This window comes from Zerene cesonia, chromosome 5 (assembly GCF_012273895.1).
Source record: "Zerene cesonia ecotype Mississippi chromosome 5, Zerene_cesonia_1.1, whole genome shotgun sequence".
Lineage (NCBI taxonomy): Eukaryota > Metazoa > Arthropoda > Insecta > Lepidoptera > Pieridae > Zerene > Zerene cesonia.
Genome location: NC_052106.1, coordinates 2,308,284 through 2,331,009, shown reverse-complemented (window position 1 = coordinate 2,331,009; position 22,726 = coordinate 2,308,284). Strand labels below are relative to the sequence as shown.

The 22,726-nt window shown below is 32.3% G+C and overlaps 1 protein-coding gene across 1 annotated transcript in view; it reads right to left on the bottom strand.

The window, feature by feature from the left end:
• Positions 1–1,869: 1,869 nt before the first annotated feature.
• LOC119840288 (beta-1,4-N-acetylgalactosaminyltransferase bre-4-like) overlaps positions 1,870–22,726 on the bottom strand; it is a 100,259-nt gene continuing 79,402 nt past the window's right edge. The window contains exons 2-10 of the mRNA XM_038366835.1: positions 13,147–13,236; positions 10,787–10,985; positions 8,608–8,864; positions 7,897–8,032; positions 4,748–4,845; positions 3,831–4,020; positions 3,171–3,293; positions 2,606–2,701; positions 1,870–2,295 (exon numbers count right to left, since the gene is read on the bottom strand). Of these exons, the coding sequence (XP_038222763.1) occupies positions 2,163–2,295; positions 2,606–2,701; positions 3,171–3,293; positions 3,831–4,020; positions 4,748–4,845; positions 7,897–8,032; positions 8,608–8,864; positions 10,787–10,956 (1,203 nt within the window). The 5' untranslated portion in view covers positions 10,957–10,985; positions 13,147–13,236 and the 3' untranslated portion in view covers positions 1,870–2,162. The remainder of the gene's footprint in view (positions 2,296–2,605; positions 2,702–3,170; positions 3,294–3,830; positions 4,021–4,747; positions 4,846–7,896; positions 8,033–8,607; positions 8,865–10,786; positions 10,986–13,146; positions 13,237–22,726) is intronic.

The window sequence follows — 22,726 nt, the reverse complement described above, 5'->3', positions numbered from 1 at the left end:
GATAAGCCGTAATAGGATAATTTTCATATAGTATACATTTTAACAGCTTACAGCGAGAATGTTATACGGAAATAACTAAACTATGGAAGCTATTTACAAGTAAGTACATTTTCTCATATTATATTAAAGGTTCAGACAGGCTACGCGCCATTTTGAAAAAAAAAACACACGTCAAACACACGCGCGCTGTACTGAAAATAATTGCTTCGTTTTTCAAACACATATATTTTTCGACTTAGTCAAATCAGTGAGTGGCATACTGCATTGGTAAATAATTTACCTTTAATACCAGAAATTGTTTTACTTGTTCCTTTAATGTGATTTATTTGTTTCTTATTTTTTCAATTCAAGAAGTTAATTTAGAGTGGAAAAGGGTAACCTATCCCTTTTAATAATGGGAAAGACTGTTTTCGAATCCATGTGTTTTGTCTCTGATGTAAATATGAAAATGTTGGTAAATACCATATCACGGTGATGATTTTTGCTATAGCTATTGTTGACTTTAAGCAATTATGTCCTAAAATCTTCAGCTACCATTTTAATTTAAATTATGTCACGTAATATAATTCTATTACGCAATAAGAAAATTATATTGTTTGTTGTTATATCACTTTTGGGATCGATATATCTTTATCAAAATAACACGTAGCCTGATTTCCTACCAAAACGACTACCATAATAATACTTGTATAGTTTGGACACTGTATTTAAAAGTTTACGGCATCACGAGCATATGGTAATAAATATTAGCATTTTTGACTAATTAGGCCGAAAAAACAGCAATAAATTAAACACGTTTTTCTCATAATCTGTTTTATCAAGATAAAAGTTTGCATTCGTGTTATTTGTTGTAATTATTTGGCCATTACATTAGCAATTCATATATTATTGTCCAACAATTTTAGATCAATGATCATATTTGTAATAAACTAAATATTTTAAACATCGTACATAAATATGAAAATAAAATACTATAATTCATACGAAAGCAAAACACAAAATTAACAAGAAATATTACGAATTAATGACGAATAAAAGAAAGTAAAAAAAAAATATTTTTTTATTGATACACCTTACAGCTAGTATTTAATTCTACATACAACAACTAATTACCCATTATATGACTGCTTATATAGTTCGATATTTTTGGTGCATTATTCTACAAAATATCGTAGGATTGTAAACAATTTGGACGGTTTACCTTAAATTTCTATGAAAACACCGTTCAAAATTTTAAATTTAATTTTTTATATAAAAAAATAATAATACGAATCAAATTCGCGAAATTAAAGTATCATTTAAAAAACGATAATAAATCATTAGTTGTAATTAATATAAGGGTATTTCATAGTACTATATTGTGTGTATATTTTATTAATTATATTACATTGCGTCATGAAAATTAATCGCAAATGTTGACGTCCTAAAAAAATATTTGACAGATTTGTAATCTGTTGTAATATTTATTATCTTTGTCGTCAAATATGTTATGAAATTACGAATGTGACGCACAAACTTTTTGATTCGTATTTTATTTTCATAATATGTTAGTTAGGTTCATTGATAATTGAAATAATAAACGAAACATACGCGTTTTACCAAAAATATCGAATATATATGTTTTACTGTTCGAATACAAAGAGATCATAACAACTCTAGGTAACTTTTTATAATATGTAAAGCTATACATGATTCGATTTAACTGCAAATGTATTCAATTTAATAAAATATTATAAATTGGAGTTTTATTGATTGACTCTTCACAATGCATACATACGTAACAAAATGATATAAAATACAAAATATCCAAAAAATAAAAAAGCACTTAATATTGCCTCTTACGTATCAATAATAATCCTTTTTTTTATAAAAAAAAAAACGAATAAAGATTAATTAAAAGATTTAAGAAAAATACATTCAAATTCTTCCAAAACTAACTATTTCAATCAATTCTTCCTATCAAAATGACTCATCACATATTTCGCCTGGCAACACCGCTCCATTCCAAGCGCACACACGTCCTTAAAACCTCACCCTCCTCTATTTTTCGAACAAATACTATATTTAAACGCGAAAACATTTGCAGTTACATCGCCAACGGACTACATCACGAGGTTGCGTTACCGCGCATCGCCAAACAGTAGCTTGGCGAAGTATGTACGTCAGCTGTGTTCGTCGATATTAGCTAGCACGTGGGTGTACAGGTGGTGCTGGGTCACGCTCACCAGCTCGTACTCGAGGCTAGATAACCCGTCCTTTTGGAATGTCTTGCTGGTCTGCGATAACAGCTGATACCTGGCGGTTTTTTTATTTGGCAGCGTGAGATTGGGTTGTTTGTTAGTTGATGGGCAAGTGTGAGATGGATGGATATAAAAATAGTGTAGATTTGACAGGATGCTATCCATTTGTTTAACATTATTTGCAAAATGTAAAACAATGTATAAAATGTATATCGAAAAATACTACAGACTTATCTTTGTTCTGAGACAATTAAAATCGATGTATTTTACATTACATCATTCTAAGGTGTCACAAAGCAGGGAAATGTTCAAAATAAAAACAATTTTTTTTCATTGAAGATACAAGTCAAACAAGTAAGTCATACCTTTTGGGGTTTGGTGCAGACTTCTTATGGTCCAACATTGCATATCGTGCTATGGACATCTTGTATCTAGCTATGTGGTAGTTCATTTTCTTAATCCTGCATGAAAGAATTATTCAAGTGAATTTTCATTGTAAAACAATCATTAATTAACTCAGCTGGACCAATCTAATTATATATAGACAAAAAAAACACACCAGTTAGAAACCTAGTGTTTCCTGCAAATATTATAACGCGAATGTTTGTAAGTATAGAATATAGATGGTTATTTTTTGCTCTTTCACTTAAAAACTACTGAATGGATTTTTATGAAACTTTACAATAATATAACTCAAACATCTGAATAAGACACGGAGCTATATAAATACTTGCGATAAAATTATTTTAAATCGTTAAAATCCATTAGATTCTAAACTCTTTGTTCGAAACAGACTATGTTTAAATTCCATAACTCCTAATCCCAGTCTATCACGACTACAATAGACAAACTTCTCGTCTATCTTTTGTTCCGAGACCCAAAGTATTCGGCTCGAACAGTTTAAACTAATAACATTAGTGAGGCGCTCACCTATAAAACATATCGTCATCTTCGCCGCCCCAACCCCAGTATTTATTGGAGAACCCATTGACTTTTGTGAACTGCTCTTTTGTCATTGCCGATACTCCGCCGAAGATATCTTCGTAAGGTAACCTAGCGGAAACATTTCATTACTTCAAACGATCGAGCAAAATGTGCAATTTATTTTTATTTAAAATACACATTTATATTATTAAAAAGAACATAACAGATACATGAATTACCGAACCTTCTGCTACTAATAAGACCGAGAAAAGTAAGATTCGTTTTAAAACAGTGAACAAGTAACAAGCTTAAACAAGTTTGGCCTGGGTTAAACTAGTTATACCTAACGGATTTAGGATATAGAGCTTGGGGCTAAAGTAGGTTATCCTAAAATGGAATTTCAGTTGCAAATATGGTACTACTATAAATTTGTTAAAAATATATGTAAAAAAAATATATATTTTATATAATATCATGTAAGAATTATAATCTATTACTATACAATTTTTATCAATTACAAATGTATGGTTGTACAATAACATTTTATCGGCGTTTTCTTTAAGAATTTTTTACTACAAACCATTAATGTAAGAATATTTAACGGATACTGTAACACAAGATACTTGCATAATAAAGCATATTTAATACCACAATTCAAATACTCACTTAAAATTAAGTTTATCTATAGACGCGGACATATGCCTCGGTTGTTTAGGGCACGAATATAGATTCCTAGAATCCAAAGGCAGGAGGTCTATGTCGTGAAATATGAAGCACTGCCACCCACCGGCCTTCTGCTTCTGACTTTCCACGAAGCCTACGTTCATGAGCTTCGCTCGGTTGAAGTCACTGGAGCCTGTAATTGGAAGCGGTTTTAATAGTGTTCACATAGGTTTAAAACGTGAATGACATTGGATTTTGCCTGTATATAGGACCCACTTTAATAGGGTTAGTTTGTAATCTAACTAATATTATAAAGTGGTAAACACTAGTGTTTGTATACTTTATATGTTTGTAATGTTTTCACACAAAATCAGGGGACTGAATTCGAAAATTATTTCACCGTTTGAAAGCGAGTCTTTACTGAGTGATATAAACTATATATGTACCACAGGCGAAACTGGAGCGAACCGCTAGTAGTATACGATATGTAACTGTGTGTTTTTCTTTATTGCGAAATTTGCATTTTTTATAACGAAATAATGTGACCTTCGTTTAATAAAAGGAATCTTTTGATTTTCCACTAAAAGAGACAGTAATATAATTCAACTGTAAAATTTTAAAAGTCAGTTACTAGCTATTCCATATTCGAAACAAAAAAATAAATGCGTTATAGTTTTTTTTCTTCATTATACCATACCTTCTTGACCTTTGACCGCCTCCTTGGTACTGTGGTTAACGCGTGAGCGTAGTACCGAGGGGTCCTGGGTTCAATTCCCGGTGGGGACGCACAAAAAAAAATGTCTCGGTCTGGCAGGACACAGAAGGTTGATCGCCTACTTGTCCGTAAAGAAAATCGATCAGTGAAACAGATGTACATCATCTGCCCCATACCCCACTAGGGGCGTATCCCCTTCACATACCTTCTTGCTCAACGATAAATATTCCATATTCAAGCTGTTGCTTCATTAAAATTGGATGCATGTGGTTCAAGAAAATCGCCAAATGTTGTTGGCGATCCCTAAAACAAAAAGAAATAATTAATAATGTGCATAAGTGATACGTCAGCGCGAGAAAGTTACGAATCTAGAAATACTACAAGTTAAAATAATGAAATTATTTATTAATTAATTTATTTAAGCACTATTGTGCTGCCAACAAAATACAAAAAAAAACAAAACTTATACTTAAACAAATAGAAAGATGCTGTATCTATACAGAAGGCGGCTTTATCACTTATATAAATATTTTATAAAGAAAGTAAATAATAGACATTTGAGAAAACCAAGCTATATAATCCTCAAAATGTTTTATAACTATTTTGGGGATAAAGTAAGAAAAACTTGTTTTGAGATATATTTTCAACTTTTCATTGGATACCGCTGAAATGTTTGAATCCATATAAATATCATATCAAAGTACTACATTTAATGTTTTGTATCCTCACTACAAAGCACAAAACAAAGTCACATTCAGTGTCTGTCCCTATGTCCCTATGTATGCTAAAATCTTTAAAACTACGCAACGGATTTGACAGTGTTTTTAAAAGATAGAGTAAGTGAAGAGGAAGGTTTATATTAATATTAATACCTATTAAACGACTCCGAAATTAACGCGTTCGAAGCCGTGGGCAAAACCCAATATCATATAAAAAATTAAATACGTTACCAACATATGCTAAACTGGCTTAACCAAGATTTATTATACTAACTACACTTTGAAATACACCTCAAAACCAGAGTTCCGGATGAAGTAGCGAAACGGTAAAGCTAATACATTTTACGCAAAAGTAGGTTGAGCGTGAAGCAAGTGCATCTCAACGACACTGCTCCAATAAAAAAATTAATAAACAAAAAATTAAAAACTTAAATGGAACACGAATTTAATAAACCGCGCTAGTGCTTTTTATTTGTGGAAACTGCTGAGTTCATGGCGAGATTGGGGAACATTTATCGTGACGTCATAAATCTGATGTGCCCTTTACGATAAGGGACAAAGGGCACGAGGTGCAGAAAGGTGAGATTATGGAAGTACGGTAATTACTATTGTTTCTTGGTTTATTTACAACTAAGATAAGGTCATATTAAATTTTACACATAGTTTTAAACAATTGGTAATGCAAAATTATAGCAAATTATGTATAATAATTACATATAATACAATATTCAAACATCATAGAGTTGTATGAGGCAGTTAATGACTACTTAGATTATAAAATCTTAAGTTGCGTGCATATAAATCAAATTTTTCCATGAAAAAAACTATCAAAAAGAATTTCAGGAATTTCGTATTTATGAAAAAAAAAAAAATCAACGCTTTATGGTTTTCAGATAAGTTCTACAACATTACAACACAGATAACTTTTTTGTTATCTGTGCAAGATATTGTTCTGAAATTAATTAATCATTGACCACCGAATAAGTGCGATTTATTAACAACTAGACACTCGTCCCGGCTCCGCCCGAACATCAAGGTTCCTGTTTTATCCCCAGAAAGCTTTTAATCGGGATAAAAATCCCATCACCCAAGTCAGCTCATACCCTGTTCGTATACCAAATTTCATAAAAATCTGTTCAGTAGTTTCAGTGTGATTGATGGACAAACATCCAAACAAACAAAATTTCACATTTATAACATTAGTGTGACAACTTGGTATAAAATACCTTTGGACAACTAACAAATTGTTATGTAACATTCGATCTGGTAGATAATATCACGCCCCAGCAAGTATACTGCAGTCTGAGACATCAATGCAGATGAAAGCGTGGTGTCTGTTATAAAACAGATGTAACATTACGCTTTTCACATTTTTTAAAGCTTATGAGAACGTATTTTGTTATAAATTACTTTAAATCATTAAATTTGAATTAATAAATGCTTCCTGAGTTTGAGATTTGCTCATTATATATTAAAATGAATGTATCTAATGTGGAAATAGGCAAGAATCGTTTTAGTACGCTTTGTAAACAAAAAAAATTAAATTCTACCATTTACAACTACTTACTATGAACATGTTTAATGAAGCATAATACAATTTTACAAATAACTCAAATGGTATATTTAATTTGTTATATAACATATCGGTGTTGGCTGTGACATATTTACTCTATGTAGGTATTTATTAAATATTGTATTTGGGAGTCGAACATGTTTTGTCACGAATTGGGCCAGCTCGCAACGGGGAAGTTACACACTCTCACAGAAGTACGGCGCGAAATAGTAGCATGCTACTGTGTTTCGTAAGGCGAGTGGGGGAGTGGGAGGCCCATTTCCTTTTCCTTACACTTTCCAGTCAATTCCTTCTTTCCAGTCGCCAATCTCCTAAAAAGCGGGCAGTGCATTCACACAGGCACTGACTCTGCGAATGTTCATAGGCGGTGGTGATCGCTTGCCATCACGCGATTGCTCGCTCTTATATACAAAAGTAAATAAAAAAAAATAAACAAATCAAAAAATGACGTAATAACATTGAAAGTCTCTTTATACAACGATTCTCTTGTATGTTTATGTAACTATAGCGGTCCATTAAATATCTGCATATACATATAAAAGTTTAAGCATAAACAGTCATCAAGCTTAGTTCTTACGAGGGTCTACGCGGAAAAGTAGGTTAAGTTTGTAATACGAGCTCTCGAGTCTCCTAAGCGATTTCTTATATAACCCTTTTTCATGCTATTTTTCCAGTAAAAACATTCGTGTTAACTTTATTTTGGTTTCGTGACATGTTAACTTTTAACTGGTTTGTTAATATTTATTCTGCGTGATGTTTATTTATTCTATTCATGTTCTACTCAACCCGCCAACGGATGTGTAGCGTACGGTCACTCCTCCATGATGCGTTTATTTATTGTTCATCATTTCAGAATGAAAGATTAGTTCGAGACCATAAGGTTCATATAAACATCGCGTGATCGAACAGTTCACGAATACAGAAAAATGCAACGTCTGCATAAGCACGGTCAGCCTAACACGGCACTGAGTTGCCAGTTCTTTTGCCTGACATGACAACTGCCGTGTTCTAACACGTATTAGTATTATATTATATCTATATAATAAGCACCATATTACTAACCTGTATGGAACAATGATAGCCACTTTATGCCTCGCAGTACAGTTGGGTGGGGAGTAGCGTCCTCCTCTATGAACTTCGGGATATTTCTTCTCCACCCAGTCCAGCTCTATCTCCGTTTTGTTCACGGAGAGTGGACCTGAGGTATTTTATATGTTCAATAAAATTATGTTTATTTTCATATTAAAGCTGAGCATATACATCATAACAATACGAAATCAATAATGCAAGTATTTCATTAAATCTTTTATCTATTTCTATCTTGCATATAGCAAATGTGATATAAAATCATTTGTAAATAGGGAATTGAGTTTTAATAAAATATTCATATGACTTTTATACAAAATATGGCAACTTCAAATTGAATAAAATACCCGAAATACTTTGTACATTTTATAAATTTCACCGGCCCAATTATTTCGTTATTTCGCTTTTTCACGCTCAATTTAGTTATCGCTAGGGAAAAGGTGTAAAGTTTACACTTTTTCACTAAATTATGTATAAAATCTGCAATAAATTTATACACTTTGGTGTAAATATTTAATATAAAAGTTCAGGTATTCGTGACTAAATAGATTTTAGGAAGATATTTTAAGAAGGCATGCAAACGCGATTTTTCCAGTTGAAGCACGGACACGTTCGGAGCTTAACCTAAAAATTCGCATACAGAAGTATCTACCTAGCATCATTATCTTACATCGTGTATTGTCTTACCTAAATCCGGAGGCATTTCGTCGCAGAGCGGCAAATTTGGTTCAATGAACCTCACTCCGTCTTCTGTAGTCACCAAATTTTTAATTCCCTCCATTATTTTAGTTATCAGGAGCGGAGTGCTTGTATATTCCGTTTCATTTCTTCGTGTCATGTTGAAAGTGTTATTATTGTTTATTGTGTTGTTCAGTGGAGTCCTGTGGGTTGCGTTTTGGATAGCTAGTGCTATTTTAGGCCAGGATTGCGGCTTTTCACCGGGTCTGAAAAATAGCTTTATTTTAATACACCTAATGATATTGTTTAATACATATTACTGTACAATTGTAATGTATCGCAAGATTGTCATCCATAGTATACTGTTTACAATTTAAAGTATTACTTTTCAGTAGATTAATAGAATCTATCGATGTGAAATCAGTAAGTTATGAAATGTGTATTCGATACGATAGCTTAAAAACTACACTAAATACATAAAAAGTCCCACTCTGAAACCTAAACACAACTGCGATATATTTGCATTATAGTGTAATGAAAAAGAATGCAGTAAATTGAAAGCAATTGTTACAGATCACAGCTTTTTGATCTTCTTTTCATCTCGCAAGTTAAATTATAATCTAGAGGCTTTTATAATGTTACGACGAAATATGTATGCAGTCCATTTTAAGTCAATTTACATGTTCATTAGATAAATTACATTTTTGAAATATGTAATTGAATAAATTCGACTCTGCGAATGGACAAATTATTGTATGAACTCGTACTGATATACGTTTATTGTTATGCTAATTTCACGAGCTTTTATCAGGTGGATTCACTGTTATAAACATCATATTGATAGCAAATATGTTAATACTATGCAAATACATATTTATTATCCTAATAATGTATTTCGTGTATAAGCTTTGAAGTAAAATATACACGCGACATCGCAAATTGCAATAAATGAATCGTGGTTTAAACTTATAAAAACTGCATTATCAACTTTTTCTTGTACATATTTGTGAACAGTTATATAGTTAGCAAGAGCAACTGAGCAGTGTCTAGAATCAATTTAGTCTAACAGTTTCGTGTTCTTTTCTCGAAAATAGGTAGTCTGTGGTAAAATTCTGCATGAACTCTATTTATTTAGTTTTTTATATTTATTTTGAACGTATTGTAAGTAGTTAGTATACTAATAAAAATACTTAAGAAATCTGGTCATATGTTTCTCATAGACGATTCATTAATACAACGAAAAATAATCTTACTAATCATATCCTACTCCTACTAATATTATAAATGCGAAAGTTTATAAGGATATGTGTGTGTTTGTTACTCTTTCACGCAAATACTACTGAACCGGTTGCAATGAAATTTGGTACGTAGATAGCTGGACAACTGGAATAACATATAGGCAACTTTTTAACCCGATATTCCTACGGGATACGGTCTAAGCGGATGAAATCGCAGGGCGCAGCTAGTGATTTATAATTGAATTAATTTTAAATACGACACGTGAAAATAATAGGTTTGTGGTTTGCATCAGCAAACTCAATACCGGGAAATACAGAAATCAATCACGTCATTCATATAGAAGAAGCGAAATAATCAGTCAGGCAATATTGTTAGTTATATACCTAACAATAGACTTCAATTAACTCTGAACATCATCTCATAGAAGAAAACGATATTGGTACGTTATATTCCCTCCATATATGCAATAATTTTGTAAGGGGATATGAGCTGCCAAGTCTCTAATAGACCGGCTTAGTGGAAAACGTCTCGGTATATCGAATTAGCTTTGCGTGTGGTAGGTAACTCTAAACATGCTAGTAACGAGGCACCCTTCAATGGAACGTGTTTGTTTTCGTGTCTGTATTTATTTTTCGTCTACTCATAATATTTAATTTCAGTTTTATGAAAATTTTAAATGGGTTTAGAGATGACGCGTTTTATTATGTTCTGAATAAAGTGTCGAACCTGTTTCAGCACGAAACGAGTCACGTAGGAATCGGAGTAGTTAGTAATAAATAAATCTTTCAAAATATCGACTTAAAGCATCATGTTGCTTGATAAGCTCGCAAATAAAAGGACCAAAAACCAATATCCCTATTCAATATTTAGAAGCTCAGTGACACATTTAAAAGCGATTGCCTTTATGACTCTCGACATAAGTTTTCTTCTACGAAAACCGTCCACTCACTTGACAGTAGGCTGTGTAGCATTATATATCGGCGTGTAAAGATACGTGCGGAGTGGCGACGCGTCCAAGATGGAGCCGAAGAGGTACTCCACGGCAGCCAGCGCTAGAACCAGCAGCAGAAGCAGGCGGAGCGCCCGCGCCGCCCGCCCGCCGCCTCCCGCGCCGCCCATCAACACATGCGCGGGTACTAACTGGAGCCCTGCATAATATATATAAAAATACATAAACACGAACGGAAAATAACGTCATCGAAACATAAATAAATAAACTACGCAACAAATTGAGCTTTGTTATTGTTGGAACATTAAAATACAATACATTACAGAGCGCATATTACAAATAGATCATAAAATATAATTACAAGTAGTGTTCGTCGGTTAAACAGACATGGTGATAATACACAATTATGTCAATATTGAAATTCGTTAATAATGGTAAAAAATGCAACATGGTAAAAAAATGCAATACGCAATGCAAAATAATGTCCATCGAATCATCAATATACTTATAGTAATATAATAGTCAGTCTCATTTGATTAAATAATTTATTGGTAAAAAATTCAGATTCAAAACAATATTTGTTAAGTTTCATTAAAGATATATATCATAAATGCCAGAAGTGTTCTAATTAGGTATACCTGAAGTGTTCACAACATCGTCTAAAATCTTTTTGGACATAGACAATGGAATTGGGTAAAAAAATTTTTTCTAATAAAAGTAGGTATTATAAAATTTGAGGTAGAATGAGCTTTATGCTTTCCCTCTTCCCCGAAAACATTAATTATTAATAGAAGTTCTTATTTTACGTTCTAAAATGAAACCATTAAAACAAGAATAAAAAATGGGATTGGAAGTAAAGCCTAAGTGCTTAAATAACAATTACATATTTTTTATAAGTGATAAACAGTTAAATATTTACTATACTTTTAGGTGTCAATTAGGTTCATTATATACCAATTTAATAAATCAGCACTACAAAATTAGCGTGGTTATTTCGCGTAAAACCAAAAAATCATACTAATATTTCTAGAGAAAACGCAATTACCACGCTAATTTGAAATCTAATTATCGTAAATACGGTACATTAAGGAAAGGGCATTGCTATGTAAGTGTTTTTCTTTGTTATAAAATGAAAAACCTTGAGGATTAGCGTGAGATAACATTTTGCAATTTGAGTTTACTAAGTAAGCATTAATTAATAAACGCAAATTAATTTAATCATACTTCCAAGAAAATATAGTAATGGCATGGTATGTGTGGAGGAAATTTTCCTATATGAAATATATTTTTAAAATAGTCCTAGGAATTTTTGAGAAAATTTATAATGTGCACCGTGTTTTTCTGGTCTATTGGATGTATATTTTATCGTATCCTATGTATTTTTAGTTCGCTTAAGTACCCTAGTCACTTCGATAAAAACAACAAACTAGTAAAAGTGTAGATTCCCAAATAATTAAAATTTTCGTTTTATTACAGACACGCTTGATGCGTGATCTCTTTATAATTCTGCTACATAATAATATCCTTGTTAACACCAAATAGGGACGTATGTGTTTAATCTTTATCCAACCAAAATACTTCCACCACGAGTATAAATTATGTATTAAAACTGTTTCTTTATATTCAAGTCCGGTTTACAATAAATATCAACACAAACACATTTGCTTAGGAGCCGTTTTCCGGAGTATTAACCCTAACAACGGTCACATAACTTGAAGACGTAAACACATCTTAACTCAAGGGTCCTTCCCGCCCACTGGTCTATGAAAGATGGTTCCGCATCAGCTGATATGCAAAGGGTCCCAATGACCCGTATTGCACATTAATCAAGATGACATCTCATTACAAAGTTTCGAAAAACAGTTTTCGACCTCTGAATTTTTTATTTTTCACTTCCTCGACTGTTGAATTTTATTAGCTGAAGATTTAATTGTGGCATAGCAATGCGTAGCTATGTTTTATTTAGCTGATTTACTTGTAAGATACACATGAGATTTTCTACATTATGTATTTATAGAAATAGCAAAATCTAAAAAAATGTTTTTTTATAAATACAATATTATTTTGCCATGCGTGAGTCCGAGTCAAACAATCGAATCGACCAGACGATGTTAATATCGATATATGAGAAAACATAATGTACTTAATTCTACGCTAAAAATTGTTAATGATGAAGCCACAAAATAAACAAATAGAACTGTGAGATGCTACTGTTTTAAAACAAGTTTAAAAATGCTTAAACATTTATGTACATTATCAAACAAGATGAATATAGTTTCAATGAGTGTTTTAACAACGTTTTTTTATAAAATTAAATACTAAAATACATGTTAAATGTTGTTATAAATGTAATTAGTTACCTGAGACGTGTAACTTAAAGACGGTGCTCTATGGAAGTGGCCCATTGTCTTTCAACAAGCACGCCGCGTGTTGAGTCCCGAGCCCATGTTCTGTAAAGAAAAATATAATTTAATCATTTTAAAATTTCATTTATAAAGGAATTGCATTTTTTATAGCTGTGAAATAACCTGACGCGGCGAAGTGATCGAAGCGAACCTACAAATGTTGAGATTAATACAATAATTGATTAGTTTCTATATTTAATAAGTTCAATATTTAGTTAATTAACTAATAATAAGAATAGATATGAATTGCGACGTTTAGTTGCATGTGTGTGTGTTACTAAATTGCTTAGAAAGTTCTGAATCAATTTGGATCAAGTTTAATAGGTAAATAGATAGCAAATAACCTTCTGACTAAGTCGAGTCGGGAAGAAAGGGATGTCCTAACATTTGTATATAAAACAATTAATAAAGAGAGGATCAGATAATATACTCGTCATATCAAATAGAACGAAATTTACAAAATAACGTAATAAAGTGATAATAGTTAAATAAGTTTCCATAAAGGGTCAGGGTTCTCATAGGGGAATTAAACCCAGAACAATGGCAGTACATAATATAAAACACGCATTATAGTCCAAACTATGGATCGACGAAACCACTGTTACGCCACAGTCAAATAACCCACTTATCTTTGAAATATACAACTATCATACATTAATCTTTCTGAATAATATACTATATTACGTGATTAATATATATGTTACGTATAAGAAAGACTTCGTTGTCCGTCTGTCACTAGGCTGTGTTTCATAAACCATGATAGTTAAGACAGTTGGGTGAGTAATGGTTAATAATTATAAATCGAGGCTATGATTGGCGCGGTCGTTAATTGGATGGGGTTCAGTTTTTTTTTTTGTAGATGCTTTTTATCTCGTTTGTATAGAACATTTGCATTGCTTGAAGTGTCACGAGTCTGACTCGCACTAGATAGATTTTAGTTTCATTCTAATAACTATGTATATGATAAGAAATATGAAAGAGTATAATGCTATTGAGCAATAATATTAGTGAAATATATAGATACTAGCTGCGCCCCGCGGTTTCACCCGCGTTAGTCCGTATCCCGTAGGAATATCGGGAAAAAAGTTGCCTATATGTTATTCCAGTTGTCCAGCTATGTGCGTACCAAATTTCATTGCAATTTATTCAGTAGTTTTTGCGTGAAAGAGCAACAAACACACACACATCCTTATAAACTTTCGCATTTATAATATTAGTAGGATTGTAGAATCTAGAACAATAGTTATTATCGGCTCGGCTCGCTGCCAATAATAAGTTATTGTTTCCTTTCAATACAGATCTCTTTATTGTATAACAACTTTTTATGTAGAACAAACGAAGCAGTAACTATTAACTTTATAGCTTATCTATACTAATATCATAAAGCTGAAGAGTTTGTTTGTTTGAACGCACTAATCTCAGGAACTACTGGTCCGATTTGAAAAATTATTTCAGTGTTAGATTGCCCATTTATTGAGGAACGCTATAGGCTATATATGTACCACGAGCGAAGCCGGGACGGACCGTTAGTTATGATATACAAACGAAGAACGGCAATTCAGTTAACGACCAGCTTCTGACGAAAATATAAAAACTACTTCCACATAACATACGTACCTAAATTATAATTTAGTCCTTTAAAACTATTATCTTCACACCTGTCGCTCATCCTAGCTCCGCCGGGATGTCAAGATTCCTGTTTTACCCCAAGGTAGCATTTAATCGGGATAATAAGTATCCTAACACCCGAACCATTTCATACCCTGTCTGTATACAAAATTTCATCAAAATCCGTTCAGTAGTTTCAGCATGATTGACGGACAAACATCCAAACAATTGTTTGCTTCTTTCATACTTAAAATTTTAGTGTGAAATGTGATTATTTCAATTTGAATGTGTCATTAGCTGACGACAATATTGATTACAATTCTAAAAGGAAATAACCAACGCCATTCCAATGCACTATGTAAAACTCCAATGTTAATAATGTAAATTTCCCTAATCAGATTTTCATTTAAGAGTAAAAGATTAGTATTGGTTGAACGCCTAATTTGACGAACGGGGCTATTCGGGATTTTGCGAACAAATAAACAGACCCTGGGGCTACGTAATTAATACACGTAACGTTAGCTGTGCACATAATGGCGTGTGTGAATAACTCACGTATCTCATGGTATAGACAGCGTTAAGTTCGTTTCGTTCAATTTTTATATTATGGTCATGGATGAAATTACATTTCGGTTCTGTTTCACTGATTTGATTGAATGATTTTAAAGAATATAGATAGATCTAATTTACAAAGCGTTTTGCTCTGTTTTAAATCTTCTTTTAATAAGTAACATTTTACTCTATACAATTTTGTAAATTTCACATACAACCATTATAGAAGTATCGTTATAATTTTGTATAAAACAGAACCTATAATGTAACATACATTCATACGGTACTGTTAAAGGGAGATACTTATATTGTAATATCATTTGTATCTTGTAGTTACAGATGCAAAAACTATTCAATATTACTGCGCATGTAAATTGATTTTCACATATAATAACTAGCGACCCGCCCCTTCGCACGGATGCTACAATACATAATATATACATATAAACCTTCCTTTTGAATCACTCTATCTATTAAAAAAGCCCCATCAATATCTGTCGAGTAATTTAAAAGATACATACATACAGACACATACGACGGAAAGATACAGGATAGTGACTTTGTTTTATACGATGTAGTGATAACAGACCATCACATACACGCTTTATTGCATATAGCAATAACACATTTTCTACAAGATAAATATATTATAAAAACATTTAGAACCCGAGTTAGAATAACGTTTTTGCAACAGATACGTGACCCAGTTCGCGCGTCCCAAATAAACTTATTGGCCATCTTAGCGTGCTTTTCAGTATTTTTTCGTTCGATATAGAACAGAGTGCCATTTTCTAATTAATTAAAGCTTTGATGTCAGTTTCTATGAACGTATCATAATCAGAATATAAATCTCTACGAAAATATGATTAAACAAGTATTTTATTTGTAGGAAATAAATATTAATGGCAGATAATTATTACATCTTTGCACAAGACTAGACTAGTTTGTCTGACTTCATCAGCAGCCTGTCTTTGCTGCCACTGCGGGAACACAGACCTCCTATGAGGGTCCAGGCCATAATCCCCCACGATGGCCAAGTGCGCCTTGGCAGATATCATATGCCGGTTCCTCATTAGGTTTCCTTTACCGTTTCGAACAGTGGTGCTTTGAGAGCAGTTGAATATAGACTGTTCACTATTTATTTCTTGCACGTTCCTCTGTTTGGTTTGCGATAGAAGTCCAAGCCACCCACACCAGTCTAACTTATTTGTTATATTTTAAAGAGAGTATCTGCACGTAAGCACGAATAGAGCAAAGCGAATAACAACTTTATTCAAGTATCTCGCAAGGAATTCAGACAAATTGAAATAGTAAGCTTTTCCTTGTACGAGCATACGGTCTAGTTAAACACGAAACAAGACGAAAAACAAGTAAAGTTTCTGGGTTACAATTTAGAGATGAAATTGTTAGACACACATGTGTTTTTTATATCCATAAATATTTTATAAGTGTCACACCCGTTCTTAAAAGAACCAAGTAAGTTTTAAGATAAATACAAGATACGATACGATAAATACTTACGTAATTATATTTCTGCATAACCAACTTTATAATTTATGTTTAAACATTCCAGTAAAATTTGAACAAAATTTAAAAGCTAAATAATCCTTATTTCATTTAAAATAGCACGAGTATTAATATCCAAAAATAAATATTATTCCCCACATTAATTGGACCCATGTTGACTCGCGTGGGATATTTAGAATGCTCAACAAAATTCATGTTTGACTTTGTTAAAACTTTTCGTAGCATGTTAACAAACGTGGTGAATATGAAACGTAGGTGATAATAAATTCTTTATTCTCGGAGCCCACACGCGTAGCGGTTGTACGTAGCGATGTCTACGTTGATGCTACGCGAACGGTTACGAGATTTATAGCTTTACCTGGCGATAAACACTTTTGGTAGTTACAAGGTTATTAGAGAGGAAATTGGATGTTTTTTCCCAACATTAACACAAAAATATAAAGAACCAGCTGATATTTGCATCAAAATATTCTCAATAGCTACAGGATAGACACGTCAAAGTGAAAGACTTTTGTCCGTAGTTTTAGTTTAAGTTTACATACTAAAAAGCGTGATGCATTAATCAAAATTATAATGGAAAGTTCGTCTTATCATATACTTAGCTAATAACGTTAAGAGCACGTTGCTTAATGTGAATAGGCTTTTACAATTACGAAATGACATTTATTTTCAGACAAAAATTATTTCACTTCATCAATCTGTGCCATGTTATAAAGGGCAAGAAACATTATTTATCAGCTTTAGGCTTATAAAGCCTATGAGTTTGATTGCATGTTTGGGACTCGCTTCTATTAAAAAATACTAGTTCGATTTGAAAAATAATTTTAAAGGTTTATTTTGATACGATGTCGTTTTACTACCTTGGCGTTCGTGGCTCCGCTCCGCGTTATAAAATAACTAAGGTATCTTCATAAATCAAACTATCTAATATACCAAATTTCATCTAAATTCGCTCGGTAGTATAAGCGTGCAAAACAGACAGCCAGTAAAACAGAATTACTTTCGGATTCAATATTCGAACTCATTTCAACGATTCTCAGCTGTATTTCACTACAAGCCCAACAAAGCAAATATCAGCTTTTAAATTCTCTTCCCCTTTTAATCCACTTTTTAATGTCGGTTAAAAGATACATTAATACTTTGATTTCCACATTTATTTTTAATTTTTTTTTTTTTTTTAGTTTTATAGCATTGAAATGCTTTATAAATGAGAAATTTTGAAAGAATAGAAAAAAAAATCATCACGGGTGGCCGAGAGGCTAGGCGTTGCTACGGTTAGGCAAGAAACGCAGGTTCGAATCCTGCCTCGTGATCAAAATTTTTTTTTTATTCTTTCAAAATTTCTCACATTTTTTTTATTTTAATCAAAATTGCCACAATCAAAAATTAAAGAATTTTTAAACGTCAGTTTATAGTTAATTAACAATATAAAAGCGAGGGGTATTTTAATAAAATATCATATAGAAATTACGTTGATTAAGATATTACAGGAGAAACTGTTCAGTTTATTAGGCCGTGTTAAATTTACGATACGATATTAAATTTTGCCTATTTATCACTCGCGTTTTAAATCTTCTTCAGACGCTTTGATATTTATAGGTGCGGCGGTATTATAAGCTATTGAATAGTGGTTATAAATAGTTGAAATCCAGTTATCTATATTAAGAAAGAATCGGTTATTTTTTTAATATAAGTTTTTTAGCTATCTTTATAAGATGATTTTTTTCTAATGTAGAATTTTATTTTAATATATTTTTTCATATTGTTTTAACCATGCAAGCTCAATGTACACTTAATGATTACCCTGGTGGGGATGCCATATAAAAAAAAGTTAAATTACCTACTTTTCCGTAAAACAAAAGTAAATCTAGAGGTCTGCGAAATTAAAACACCTTTAATATCATCATTCCAACACACTTCGACCCAAACTTATTTCATACCGACTTCATCCGCGAACATTAACGCACAACTTTGCAAATATCCTTCAGAAATAGCTAGCTAAACTCCCATTATACTCCATCTCTTTCACACCAAGCTTTTATCTATAGCAGTAAAAGAGTTGGAGATAGTTTTAGTCGGAACATACGTAACCACAAACCGCTGAGAACTCGTAAACTTTACTGCTTAGTTCAAACACTGATAATATTCCTTTATCTCTATTTACTTCGCTTAGTTGTCATATATTGGTTTGTTTGTTTATTTAATATGAGGTACAAAAAAAAACTGTTTATGCTGAAATAATATTTTTTTTTGCAAGAAACGTTGGATCAAGTATGACGTATTATTTTATACATAAAACAACATTATTCTACATATAAGAATTCACCTTATTTACCCAGGTTATTTTAATGAGCATTTACATTATAAAGCAAGATTTGAATATTATCCTGAAAATATCTGCATTGAAAATGAGAGGACAAATTGGGTAAACATTGGACAGACATTTATTTATTATTGAGAAAAAGCAGTCATAGTTTTTCATGTATCTACTAGCTGCGCCCCGCGGTTTCACCCGCGTAAGTCCGACAAAAAGTAGCCTTTATGTTATTCCAGTTATCCAGCTATCTACGTACAAAATTTCAGTGCAATCAGTTCAATAGCTTTTGCGTGAAAGAGCAACAAACACACACACACATCCTTACAAACTTTCGCATTTATTATATTAAGTAGGATTTTTTATTTAGAAATTGATGAATTATTTATGGTTCCGAAACGCGATTCATCCATTATATTATTTATCCCGACGTTTTAAACAGCGAGCATGGTCACGGGGAGATTAATGTTGATCACGTTGAATTTCCGTTATAAAGCCTCTAATTTATAAAAAGCGGACATAAATTAGTTATTAGTATCAGTAGTTATTTTCTCTATACAATAAATTCATTAAAATTAAATGATCCCAATATTTACATTTGGAAAATGCCGTAACTTTTTGCTTCATCAAGAAAAAATATCCACGAAATTCCTATGTATACAACTTGTCAATAGAATAAACGAAAAAATATAAGAACCTATATCCGCTGAGTTATTTATAGTTTATTATTCGGTTCTCTATTCCTTTATTATTACAGGTGAAAGAAACAGTAGCTGACTACAAATCTATTTCATTTATAAACATAAACTCTATTAGCACGATAAACAGTTAATATACAGTAGAAAATTGGAGGGTTGCTTCCTTAATAACATGATTTTTGTTAAATCAAAGGACGTGAAAAGTCAATTTGGAACGGGAAATAAAAGTCTGCTGGTCGTGTTACAGTAAACCTATTAATATGTAAAATGCGTCACGACTTTTTTATTATCGCAATGCGTCTTGATCGTTTTTAATAGACGCATTTTGAATCTTTTACTATGACCACAACACGCTCTGAGATATTTTATCGCTTAATTACCGTCATTAGTCTTTGAGTAAAAAATATATTGTATGAAACAAATTAGCTCTTTATATCAAAGTATAGAAAAATAAAAGAATTTCACACAGAAACTTTGAAGGTAAAACCTCGACTTCAGCACTTACCCATTGTTATAAGCGCCCGTTAATATTATTCTGTAAAAGTAAACCGCTAAAGAGGTCTTTTAGACCCTTTACGCTTGTAACTGGAAAAAGGCCAATCAAGGTGTGAAAGGGGACGGGTAATCCTAACTGTCCCCAATGAGGTATTAAAGGACCCACGTCAGTTTTCGGCATTCGATGTTATAAGTGACAGCTATGTGATTATGTCCCAGATTATGTAATGGCGTTTAGGCGGGAACATTCGCGTGTTTTTTTTTTTAATATACCTTTAATTTATATTACCGTATTAAGCGAAGAATCGAGAAATTCAAATGCAACTAATTTTTGTTGTAATTGCTTGTTGTAATAAAATAAATATTCAATATTAATTTTTTATATAGGTCATGAAACAGAATTAAAATGTTGGGTCATTGCTACGGCGAAGCGGCACTTAAAATCTTTGAAATTATCGTAAAGAAATCAAGTATACAAAATAACATTTCAAATCACATACTAAATTCTACCAGAAAATCTAAATCAACATTACATATTCAACGTCTATACGACGGCTCATTTAATTTCTTGGCTTCGCTTTTATCCCATATACTATTTAAACCATTTTACGACAGAAACAAAGGTTCTTTCAAACTGCAGCCAAGCGCTTAAAAGAAATGTGCCAACCAAAATCGATCTGCAGTAATTGGGTTATACTTTAATTAATGAAGTCTCTTTTTATTTTTGTGCACACGCTAATGAAAAAGCTAGACCTTGTTTTTATTTACTCTGAATAAACTGCTTTATAATTATTTTTAAACTAATAATTAGAGTAAACTGAAACAATGTAGTATATTCACAGTTCTAAACATCGTGAGGTTTTGCCCGGGTATAAGCTTTACATACATTTCAAAGGTGACAAAAATAAAGCATTTTTAGCTCGCTTTTATTTGCTTTCCTCAGTTTGTGTACTTACATCTTTAGACTCGAATTTTAATGGACAGATTTTATTCAAACTTTGTTGTTGTAGTTTATCTTGTTATTCTGATTAGATAGATTGCTAGGATTGAATGATCGCCGCGTATACTATGTTTAACAGCAATCACTTGTTGTACAATTGAGTTGATTTATTTTAAGCGTATTTTGTATCATACCGGTTAAGTGTTGAAGACGTATTAATAAATATTATTTTTTTATGTATATATATGGAGAATCTCAGAGCAGCTCAGTGGTGAGGACCTCGGACTTCAAAATCGATAAGTCAGGGTTCGAGACCAGGCGTACAGTTCAAGCGTGCATAAAATAAATTGATTTTTGGTGATTTTAGAAACTCGAACGCTCGAAACGGTTAAAGGAAACATCGTGAGGAACCCGCACATGGCCAGCGTGGTCGATTATGGCTCCTCCCTCATGGGATGCCTGTGTCCCAGCAGTGGGAACATACATGGACTGATGATGATGATGATGATGATGATGATCCTTAAAGAATTCAATAGAAAAAAAATAAGATAGGAATTATTGGGTGGTATAACTTTTAGAATGTGATGCAGCAAAAAAAAAAACGGGAAAAACTGATAAGAATAAATAATATATTCTTTCCAAATTTAAAATTCAATTTGACTAATTACTAATTGTCTATAATAATACAATTGTTCAAACAGGCAAAGTAAGGGCTAATAGAATTTGATAAAGTTACAATACAATACCTTCATTAATGGAGAACTCAAAAGCACTCTCAAAGCCTTTGTTATTAATGTTTTAGTCTAAGTTGGAGAATTGATTATTATTTTCATAAAATTTAAGAAGTTAGAAGTTTTGTAGAATACCTAATCATCTAGGTATAATGCCCGTAAAATATTTAAATAAGATGGTTGTATAAAAAAATCATTTTATTTAATTCTTTAAAAAATAAAGGTATCTTCTACGAATACAAAAAACACACTATTATTTATCAAAAGTAATAACAATTAAATGTCGCACAATCGTATGTCAAAATTTCAGTTTTTAAATTTTAGTTAAATAATAATTTGGAATAGGACATAATACATATGCTACCTTTTATTGGCATATTTCGCGCTTATAATCTCCCGTGGCCCCTCCACTAAAGCGGCTCGACGAAACAAGCAGCATTTTAGTCGGAAGGAATCCCCACATAACCCACGACTCCTTTCCCCTGGGGCGCAGGTATCTATGCAAGATTTCCCCACTCAAAAAAATGATATAATGAGAACGAAGCCAAGGCCCGATGTTAATAATTGGTTATGAAAACACTTAAAAGAAACCAAATCCCATCGCGGTACGTTTGTCAATCAAGAACAATTGGCGACTGGCAAATCGTAAGCGATGTTTAACTTAAAGCAC